Source organism: Geospiza fortis, unplaced genomic scaffold (assembly GCF_000277835.1).
Source record: "Geospiza fortis unplaced genomic scaffold, GeoFor_1.0 scaffold78, whole genome shotgun sequence".
Lineage (NCBI taxonomy): Eukaryota > Metazoa > Chordata > Aves > Passeriformes > Thraupidae > Geospiza > Geospiza fortis.
The window spans coordinates 3461553-3473703 of record NW_005054339.1 but is presented as its reverse complement, the minus strand read 5'-3'; the positions used below and the strand labels follow the sequence as shown (position 1 = coordinate 3473703).

Sequence of the window (12151 nt, the reverse complement as noted above, 5' to 3'; positions counted from 1 at the left end):
CAGTCTCAATTTCTTCTGAAGGAGTCAGTGGAGAGGAAATACACTGATATTCAATTTGCAATTCATTAAATGAAAATGTTATCACAAATGATTACACAATGACCAAAAAAAAAATCACTTCCATCCTAATTAATATTTTCCCACTATCACTCTATATTCATTTAACCTTTCTTTGTGGCCCTATTCTTACAGATGGCCCTGCAAAAGAAAGGTTTTGGTGCATGACAGAAGGATAAACAAATCTGAGTTCTTGCAAAATGCACAGTAAACCAAATCACACATTCAATTAACCATGACCAAAAACAGTTTGTCATTAAAGCTCACCAGATTAGAAACTGCATTTCAGTTGATTTAACAGCTACATGAATCTTTTGAAATACTCAGGGACCAGCTTTCTAAAACCACACAGAATTATTCCAGTTCTGCTCATATTAAGCAAGCCATCCTTGACCAGCACTTGCAAAAACCACGGATCCCAACTCTGGTATTCCAAGACACAGCACTCACACACGAACCATGCTAAAAACAAGCACAGTTCTCAAAGCCTAAGATACATCTGACCTGAACATCTTTTTAAAAGAAAGTAAACGCCCATACTCTGCATAACCTAGAGTTTTAAAACAGGGTTTATAGAAAAAAATCCAGATTATATTTATGGCAATCTGCATTTGGTGTGGCATTAATTCATGGCAACATTAAAAGCTTCTCGGTTCTATGGTGTTCTGTTTTTTAGTAAAACTTCCAGAAACAACTTTCAGGGTTTCCTTTAGCATAGCAGCCATTGTCAAGGAACAAAACCATAACTGGTGTTTTGTTAGGTTTACATACTCAATACTGGAGTAAGCAAGAAATTCACATGCTTTATATAAAGTCAGTAAAATAGTTTTATCACCAGGATTTTTCATGGGTTTTTTCAGAGTATTTCAAAATCTACTTTTATTCTATTCAAACAGTTTGCATATAAAGTACAAACTTCTCCCACTCATCTTAAATGCTCAATTTATATTTCAATTACAGCTATTTTAATACCAAATCTAACTACTTTCCCCACTGACCACTAATGATACAGTAACTAATATGATTGTGCTATGTTTTTAAATTAACAGGTTTACTTTTATTACAATCAGACTATAAGTAAATATTTCACAGGCATATCTTCATCAAACAGGGAGTAAGGGAAAAGAGTGGGGAATCACTGCTCTCCACATAAAGAAACTCAAAAAAACAGTTTTCTCTACCAGTGCAGCACTATTCTGTCTGGGGACCGACTTTAGGCTATAACAGCACAAGAACTCTTTCTGGGGTATGCTCTCTCCCCAGGCAGCTTGCCAGCAGTGCACTACCAGCAAACCTCTTTAAGGAGAGACAAGCCCTTAGCAGGAATTCCCCACAGGAACAAGCTTGCAACTTTGAACATGGAAAAAACATTTCCTGTCAAATGGGAATGATTAAGTACATCTTTTTGTAAGACCTTATAGTCTGGACAACAGAGAAGCTCTCTTGCATATTAAAAAAAAAAAAAAGTTTTGTAGTGTCACTACCTGAAATCTGTAACACCAAACTGCAGATCTTCACATACCCTTATACTCCAAACAGACATTTTAGGATCAGCTACCTCAGCACAGATTAAGTTGTACTGGGACACACAAAATAAACTAAAGAGGGACAAGGACTTGACTGTGTCATTCCCACACCTCTACAAACCCAAATGACCTTTCTGCCAGTTGGAAATTGCCAGTCATCCTGGTCACAGCATTCCTTTGGGAACGTCCCTCTTCCTACACCAGAGTGAAATATAATTTCTGTTTCATTCACAGCTAGAGATGGACTTGACACATGCAATTACATTCTCCAGAAAAATTTAAGAGCTATGTCACATTACTGGGATAGTGCAGCACAGACAGCGCACAGAACTTACTGCAGGATAAAGTGGGAATAAAACACTAACTCAGAATTTTCATCGGTTTTGCAGGGGTGTGCATTGCAACACAAAGGAAAAAAAATTCCTAAATTCAAAATTTGCATTGAAAAATCAAAATAATCCACAATAATTAGTTAATGCACATTACTGAAGTTTTGGGCTGACAGTAATATTTAACAAAAAAATGAAATTGAAATAGGAATATAGGGATGAGAACTAAATTACAATATTTTTTTACAATCCTCTTGCAGAAATGTCATCTCTTGAGTAATTCTTGCAAATGTGCAAAGGTTACTGATGCACTCTCACATAATAACCATGAAATAACTTTATTATTAATTTTCAGAGAGATAAGGCATGTTGTTCTTGTAGTTAAATAGTTCTTTCATGGATTTTTGAACAAGAAAATACAAGTCAGGGTATCAAGGTACATGAAAAAGAGCAAAAAAATATTATCAGAACTATCCCTCAGAACATTTACCTACACACAAAAAAATTGACCCAAGTCTCCTAACTTTAATGTGTGGGGATTTTTTTTTTCAAAACTGAGCCAATGACTTTCTCATGGGCCCCTCCTATTCCTACACAGACATGTAAATACATTTTATTGACTTGAATCAATGCACAAAATAAAATTCCTATGGTATATCAGTTACAATTAGATCCTATATTTTTGAATCTTTTTCAGATAAACCTTAATGATATTTTCTCTTACAACAAATTAATCTGATATCCTTAGAATGGGTAGCCTGGCTAAGTATACAGAAGTCATTCTAAGGTCCCCACCATGTTTTCCCAAGCAAAGTGAAGTATTTTCAATAGAGTCCAAATTATCTTGCATCTTTCCTCAAAAGTTTACTTGGGTGACTTTGATGCCAGCTAACAGGGACATTAGGAGAGCACATTAGCTAAGAATCCAAAGATAGAAAAATATCAGAAACACAGTATCAAAAAGTTATTTAGATTGGAAGATTTCTCTAAGTGCGTGGAAAGAGAGCCAGGCCTTAAAGACCCTTGAGCTGAAAAAGTAAACATGGCAAAGACAGTAGATAAACACAGAAATCCTTCTAAGATACAACACTGAGCACTTAGCAATTAAACAAAAAATCTTTAGAATTACTTACTAAATGAGATTTAAATTTATAGAATTCTACAACAATATTTTCAGATAATCTCCTTATAAAGGACAACTGGGTGCCAGGTAAAAACCACCAACCTTTTCAATGGATGGATTAATTAATCATGTGGCCCCAGAACTGAATGAGTCATCGAGTTGCTAATGAGATAAGGACAGGAAGCTTGACACCTCTAAGTCAAGAGTTCAACCGGTTCTCCTCAGAGTACTCTCCTGCTGTGCCCTAGATTGAAGGCACAACACTGGCTTTCCTCCTGCGGAAGGGGCTAAAAGACCCCCATAAAGCTCCTTACAGAGGAAATCTTGGCCTGAAAGTAGGACACAAACATTGCCTTTCTCTAGCAGTGTCTCCCACCACGGCTCTCCCAGTCCTTGGGATAAAGAGGAGGCATCCAAGACCATCAGCACTGCCCTGCAAGCACAGGCTGAGAGAGACATGGCCTCATTCAGAGGCTTCCCCACTGACAGCAGCAGTCAGACAAGGCTGAAAAATCCCGTTATCAGGGGTACAGAGACTTGTCATTAACATGAGGGGCCCTTTGTGCACTACAGGCAAGTTCTTTACTCATGGGGCTTGGCCAATTTGCTGTCATTGACACGGCTGGGTCTCCCACCCCTGACTCTGCTGCCAATCTCTTCTCAAGTAGAACAGTGTCACCACACAAACCTTGGGGGTCTAGGCACAAGAGATGCAGTGCAACCAAAAATTCAACTCAGACTCAGGGGTGTCATTTCCAGCAACTCTGAATGGATGGATGCCTTCTGATTGTTCATATATACTTATTAAAAAGAAGGAAAGAAAAAGAATAACCAACAATGTCTTGACCATGGCCAGAATCCATTGTATGGTGCTGGTCTGCCTGCACATGATAAATATGCACATGACTGTTCATATTTACTTATTAAAAGAAGGAAAGAAAAAGAATAACCAACAATGTCTTGACCATGGCCAGAATCCATTGTATGGTGCTGGTCTGCCTGCACATGATAAAGAAAGAAGCCCAGTGCAAGTAGGGCCATGGGAAAGGCAGCAGGAGGCAAAGCACAGAACAGAACATGGGACAGCAGGATGACACCAGGAAGACAAATTGAGGTGGGAGAAGGAGATAGAGAAAAGCATGCTGCACAAGAGGACAAACAGAAGAGAAAACACAGAGGGAAGCCAGAGGGTAGAGGCAAAAGATAACAAGAAAGGAAGGAGTGGAAATTTAAAGACAAAAGCCATGAAGGGAAATAACATAGCACAGATGAGGAATAAAGGAAAAGACAGAAACAGAAATAAAATATATATACAGGAAGCCCTTTCTGCTATAAACTTCTTCTTATCAAGCACAGACAAGAAACACTTCCAAAAAGAAGAGCTCAATTAAGCATGGAAAGTTCAGATCACCTGAAACTTCTGAAAGCAGATGAAAGAAACTACCTTAAATTATGAAGCAGGATTTCATCCCAAAGCACATGCCCCTGCTCTGCTCTAACAGAAAACTTCTCAGTTCCATAATACTTTCACCCATCTACTTGGAGAAGAACAGGGCCCACTTCTATCAGTACATTCAGTGATTAGAGACTAATTATTGATGAAGTAGAATTCAGGCTTAAGTTCATCACTCTGTGCTGCAGTCCATGCAATACACACAGCCATGAGAGAACTATTCTAGTTAAAATACAGAAAAGAGGATCCCTTTCTCCTGCCTCTCCTGGCACACATCAAAGACACATCAAGGTGTTTTAGATGAAGGATTACACAAATTTTCCCTTAGAACACAGGGCTGTAACCCTTGGCAAGTGGTCAAGCACAGCCCAGTCTGAGTTTGATTCTGCACTTCTGTTTTGTTTGAATGCATTGTTTTGTATCACTCACTGCTCACACCTCTAGCCTGGCAGAGTACAACCGTGAATCCACTGAGCAAGGAGGTAACTGTAGTGCACCCTTTAACCCAGAGACAGGCAAAAAGCCCAAATACAAACCAGAATTTGTGCATTCAGAACACAAAAAGACACATCAAAAAAAAAAAAACTAATAATGAAAGGGACTCCTATTCCTACATCATTGCTTAGCACTACCATCTGCTTAATTCAGTCACCAATATACTGAAAAAAACCTTTTCTTGCTTCCCTAAATTATCATAAATATCACATAGTATGCTGCTGGCTCTGTCACAAAAAACATCAGTAATCACAGCTTGCAAACCAAAGACAAGTGACCAACACAGAAACACACAGTGGAACCATCCTTGAACCATCAGTTTTCTATAATTAGTCTACTGTTCCAAAAGGACAGGTTTGGAACCCTCTCACAGACCTTTACCTTAAGATATTTAGGATTAAAGATAGATTCATTTCCAAGAATAAATGATACCTAAGATACAGCCTATTTTTAAAAAATACATTTGATTTACCATTTCTCTTAAGACACATATACCTGTTTCTTACAGTGTTTGTTATATATTTGGTTATAAATGCATGTTGCCATTACTACTGCAACATATAAGTGACCTTGTGTTGGAGGCATTAATGAGAAAGGGAGAACATGGCTCACACAACCAGAGTTTGGGAGGTTGATAGAGGGTCAATGTTTCACTGGCTCAGCCACAGGCAAAGACAGACTCAGAAACACTCACAGGCTTATTTTACAAGTCTTGGAAACTCCATCTTACAGGCTCTGCCTTTTACCTCCCACCACAGAGAGGAGGGAACACCTGCTCTGCACATACATCCTTGCACTGAGGTCACCACTGCAAACTTCCCAAGTCACAAAGGATGAACACTTGGCCTGCTCAAATTCTCACATATTTACCTTCTCTTGAGCCCAACCAGAAATTATCAAGTTTACATTTCTAGTTCCCATTTACCAGTGTTCCACTGGTTTTTCCTGAGGCTGATTACAAATTTTGTCTATTTCGTATTCATAGAAAAACCCCACATGTATAAATACTTCATTTTCTGCTTACAAATTAAAAAAAAAAAAGAGCCAGTTCAGCTAGCTGATGGAAAGCAATTCATCTATTCAATTCAATGTAGCAACATTGAGAGAACCAAGCTAGATATAATATCCATATGCAAACTAAAATTATGAAGGTGAACTTGAATTAGAGACAAAGTGGGGTCTCCTAGCAAGACCAAGGGAGCAAAAATCCAGCCAAAGGTTCAGTGATGATTAATATTTGGTCTGTTCACAAAGCAGAGGAAAGGTCTGAACATTACTAACAGAATAATCCCTACTCCCATTGTAAGATAGTCCTCTCTCCAGCACTTATTGACATAAGCACCTCAAGCAGCAGGAAATACAGGATCCAGCAGGTTCCCAAGCAAGCCTGAAGATTTCTCACTCAGCTCTTCTCCTATATTCCCTCATAGTGCACTTGAATCCACACTAACCAAGGAAAATTGCCGGTGAAATTCCAGAGGAGAGGCATGGACCCAGACCACTGGGTAACATATTTCCTGGTAGAGAACCCCAATCACAGGAAAAGCCAATGCTGCTCATTCCAGGACTAATTATTTTATTAGACTGAACACACAGGATATGTCTGTGTGCTCCCTTATTGAGTTTAAATCTGTCCCAACAGCTCAAAGTACATAGCCAGTATAAATTCTGCTCTTTGAGCAAACTTAGTGGAATGATTCAACTTCAGGATAAACAGGATACAAATTTAAATGAGAATTTGAGATCACTTAATGGCCAACTAAACTTTAAATACATATAATTGGAGGGGTCCAAGAGGCCTTCTACTTAAAATAGATAAGGTTTAAGAATCTCTTACTAAAAGAAGAAAAAAAAAAAAAAAGACATCAATTACTATTCCTTAGACTAGCCTGGCCACATCAAATAATAAAAGAGAAATCAGCAGGGATGAAAATGTCCATTGTCTTTCTAAACATTAGCACATTGTAGAATTGAAATTGGCTCAGAAACACCAGATAGTAACCTAACAAAACTAATGCTAGAAACATTTTTCAAAATTATTAGCTTCTGACACAAGTAACTGCTTTACCCTTTTCATGTAATGCTTTCTGAAATTAGTTATTAGCAGATCTCGGGGTCGACTGACAGCTATGGAGATTTGTGCCCTGCATTTCTCAGGGGAAAAAAAGAAAGGCTGTTGGTTGGTTGGTTGGATACACAGCTGCATAACTCTTTCTTTACACTAACCTGAATTATTCTGCCTTTCATCAGCAATTTTTATTGTCCATATTTACTTAATTGCAATTAAAATGTCATCTGCACAAAATAATTACTTTTAGGAAAATAAACATATACACACCACAAATTACCCAAACATGTTCATAAAACAGAAGACCTCATATCAACCCTAATTTTCCAGGTAAATTAATACAAAATTATCTACTTCTTGGTAGCCAGTTCCTTTTTTCATGAGCTTCCTTTCCCATCCAAAGAGTCACATGCAGATTATGAGTGCACAAAACCACTCTACTATTTCAAGATGGAACTTCATATAAACAACAAAATTGCTACGTGTAATTCAATATTACCCTTGACAGCCTTTGTAAGTTTTAGAGAATTAAAAAAAAATAATTTCCATTTTATCTTTTCAAGTACAACCCTAGTATACTATTTTCAACCAAAGAAATACATCTCTGCACACCACTTACTGCAACACCATCCCTTTTTTGAAAGATCATTTATACCAGCATTGATTGCTTTGAAAATTCACATTGATGTCCCTATCACTTTAAAATGTATTAATGCAAAATCTCCCACCATCCTCTCATTAAAAATGAAAATATCCAGTAAAATAAACAGCCCAATAACACCATTAAAAACTGCAAACAGAGTAGACAAGTACACTAGGAAAGGCAGTAAACCTTCAAGTCTGAAACAAGTGTCAGAAACAGTAAGAGTAAATATATAATCAATATAAGCAATGGAAACAAAACTTTTTTGCCACACAAATATATGGACATACACAGCATATTAATATACATTTCTTTCCAAAGAATTTTACTGATAAGAAACCTAATTTTGAACACATGACAAAGTAAACAAAGTAACGCTTAATACTGGGGGGGAGGGGGGGGAACACAAATCAATTCCATAAACATTTTGTATACCACTATCTACCAATTTCTTTTGCTGAAATTATCTATATTTGGTGCAATCTCAAATGCTAGCAGTTAATCATGTTAAAAGCACAGCAAACAAAGAATAAAAATTAAAGATTACTTACCAAATTATGATTAGTTGAATTAGAATCATCTTCTGGGAATGGGATGTAAACAGCTAAGGCCACACAATTGGCAAAAATAGACAGTAGTATAAATATGTCAAATGGTCTGGAAAATCTTGTTAAGGAACTCATGACTTTGAGTATCTGCAAACTTTTAAGTCTAGTTCTCCATTCCAGCATCAACAATGGTAAAGATTTAAGGCAATCTTTTGACTGATAACTCTGACAAACACTCCATCACCTTTAGTTATAGCACTATATATACCATATTATTTTCCATCACAATGATCCTTCAACGTCCTCTTCCTTTTGAAAAGAGTGAAAACTATTACTCACGCTGTCACAGAGCATTTCACATTAATTTCCAAAGATGAATATAATTATCCACTCATAAATCTACATGCAGGTCATCATAATGGGCAAGGAACACTCATGGATCTATTCTGTCCTCATACAAAGGTTTCATAAATATACATTTGTCTAAAGGAAGAAAACCATTGGAAATACAGTTCATAGTGGGATATGGGAAAGATTTCCAGAAAACCACAGCTGTTCTCTTACAGGAGAGCTAGAAAGCTGTGCAATTGACACAGGAAATTTCTGAGCCTCTCCATGTCTCTGACAGTTGCATTCCTGAATCCTGGCTTTAGCCAAGCCAGATGAAAGTTTAGGTGAATTGAGTAGATCCCCAGCCACAAAAAGAGAAGCTACAGATTTCCACACTGACAACAGCAGGGACTGCAGCTCTGCTTTCTATACTAGGGCTGGACAGCAGCAGTGGGAACCTGGAGATACCTTCTGTCTTCCAGAAAAAAATGTCTTCCTTATCTTAAAATTCATGATTATGTACCTCATCCTTCAGTTCATCATTGATTTTCCTTTTTCATGAGGTATTTTACTATTCTCAGTGACAAGAAACACAGAGGTACTGAGATGAGCCTATCTGTGGGAGCTTGGAAATGAAGTACTTGGACCTCAGCTGCAATTTTTGGCATCCTTTGATGCACAACCTCTGGATATGTTTCCATAAGAGTCCAATAAAAGACTGGGGTAAGAGTACTAAATATATTCCAAAGCATATTTTTGCCAGCTTAAAAAGTTCCCTGGGAAAAAAAGAGGGGGAAAAAGAAAAGTCCTACAAAGCCCATATGTCCTATAAGATGTGTTACATTTTGTTTGCTGGCCTATTAAAAGTTTGTCACCTTGAGGGCCACTTTTATGTCTACAAAGCAGATCAACACAAACAGCTGCTACATTGTGTATAAAATAAAGTTAAAACAGCATTTTCCAGACTGGGGTGAGCAATTGATACCATCACAAGACTGACAATGTTTTTTATGATGTGGTGCTGCTGGGACAAATTCTCGCTGAGTTATTCCACTCCAGATCCATAGTAATTTCATTTACCCGACCTTAGCCAAGGAGAGGCCAATTTACTGAAATTAGTTGGACTTCTACCAGTTTAAATGAAAGAAGAAGCCATTTCACTATCTTTAATTTGCAATTGAATTTTGTACAAAGAACTGAAAAGCACCAACCCCATAAATGAGTAACAGCTCTTATTGCCAGGTTGGCTGTTCTGTTTATAGTAACAAATTGAGTTTTACTTCAGTAATCTACTGTCTTGAGCAGCTGTTTCCCATTACAGGGATGTTGCCATGACTAATATGCTAACATTTGTCTCCTTGTACCCCAGCAAAACTATTTTCTATTTCAAAGCTTTTCTTGGTAATTAAATAATATACTAAACCATCATGCTATCCATTCTGCCAGAGAAATGCACATATTTCCACATCATAACCACTGAACTAAAGGACTTCCCATCACACAGGTCATCATGAACACAAGGCAGCATCTCCGCTCTCCCATCTAGATGAACATGCTTCCAAATATGTTTGGTGGTAGATATGTTGTACAAGCTCAGAAGATTATTATATTTCAGACACTTGTGTGTACTTAGAACATTTCCTTGGCTTAAGTAAAAATCTTCCTGCTTTTAGTACTGGGAAAACAATTGTTTTAAAAAGATTTCTACATCTGACTCCTTAGCCTTAATGGCAGTACCCCAAATTGCAATATGGAAGATATAGGTTTGACACCTTTGGCCATCTCCCTAACACTGGATGGCTAAATACATTTCCATCCATTCTTCCTTATTTGGAAAGGCAAAAAATGCAATGCAGAGATTTGCTGGAATATGATGTTAGCCTGAAAATGTTCCCCCAACTTCTCCCAAAAAAAAAGGAACAGCTATGAGCTCTGACTTTCAGCTGCCTACTTCAGTAAATGATATTCTGTGTCAATATGACACAAGAGACTATCTTTAACAGCAACTGAAGCCAAATTAACTCCCATTGACATTAATGACAGTTACCCACACATACAAGTGATGTAACATGTAAGTTGTGATGCTCCAAGAGATCCTGTAAAACAATCCCCTTTATATGATCAGAAAATGTAAGAAAATAATTTAAAAAGCAAACTGCAAGAAAGGATACTTCCATTCTACTAGACTAATGCAGGCTCTTCGTATTGGATTGTTGAGGGATAAACAGAAAAGGGCACGGGGTGGCCGACTATTGGATGTATTACCCTGTTTTTTGCTCTTGGCATATTGCTGGCGTTTTCTTTGGGACAGAGATCCTACAGGCTGGGCTGTGGTGGTACTCATGTTTTGGGCAGCCTTTGCTTGTCTAGCAGCATCGATTGCAGCTTGCCAAGATAGAACAGTTTGCTTGGATGGTGCTGAACTGTTTGACTGGATAGCTGGTCCGTCACCAGGGAGAGGAATCCTGGTGCTGCTTGCATAGTTCACCTCTGTGGGACAAAAGAAAAAAGTACTTGGTTATAATTGCTTTACACTAAAATGGGTCTAATCCAAAAAAGATTGTTCTAAGACCTCCTGGCAGTGTGATGTTTGCATTACATACACAGATACATTTGCATACACTTGTGCTGCGGTATATGCAATTGAACAGCAGAAAATATGCTCAGGAATCAGTCTTACAACTTCAAGATGGATGTAAGTATTGACACACAAACACGTCTCATTTTGATTCTTCCATTTACAATGTCTTTTTCTAAGTGGATGGAAGCCTTCCTGTCCTCATGTTTATTCAGTAAACCATACCTACCCTCTAAGATCAAGTTTGCTGTAGCACCTTCACATTTACTACTCTCTCAATTTATTTTGGTCAAAAGAATAGTCATTCCAAATTCTTACACATTGTTCAATTAAGAATAAGCAGCAAGGTAGAGGGGGAAGTTCTGTAAGCAAGTTAAATCTTGCCCTGCTTTGCATTCTCAAAGAAAAATGCGTGGATGCCTCCCACAAGCGAAGATCCAGTACTGTCTGTGATAAACACGTTCATAAAGCTCTGCTGTCTTGTGCACAAGGAATCACAACCACGGACCCATTGTAAAAGGATGAGCTCTGGTTCTGTAAAAGGATGCTGTTTGGTTTTGCTTCTTCATGAGAATTTAAAAAATAAACTGCACCTTCCAAATAATAATCGAATAATAATAATCGAGCGCTCTTTATGCAGATGACAGCAAAGAGGCAAAACACCACCTCCTCGCAAGGATCCTTCCTCGCGAGCTCTTTGACTAGCGCAACAGTCTACTCCTACATGCACCTGTAGGAAGGAGAGGCTCCTGAGTGCGTTTCAAAACTTGATGCCTGGGTGGGGAAAAAAATGGAGGAACGGCACAATATACGTGCTGAGAATTCGGGCTGGTAAGAGAGATGACTGTGAAACGAATCTACCCAGGCAGGGGACGAAAAATCTCTCCCCGCCAGGCAGCGGAGAGGCAGGGAAAGCACAGCCCTCCCGCTCCAGACGGGGGGCACAGACCACGGGAGCGCCGCGAACGCGCGTGGACGCGGCCGAGGCCGGCGCCGGCCCC

General features: G+C 38.4%; 1 protein-coding gene across 1 annotated transcript in view; it reads right to left on the bottom strand.

Moving 5' to 3' along the window:
• CACNA1D (calcium voltage-gated channel subunit alpha1 D) overlaps positions 1 to 12151 on the bottom strand; it is a 169808-nt gene that overhangs the window by 155489 nt on the left and 2168 nt on the right. Inside the window, 2 exon segments of the mRNA XM_031058244.1 lie at positions 8246 to 8351; positions 10744 to 11062. Of these exon segments, the coding sequence (XP_030914104.1) occupies positions 8246 to 8351; positions 10744 to 11062 (425 nt within the window).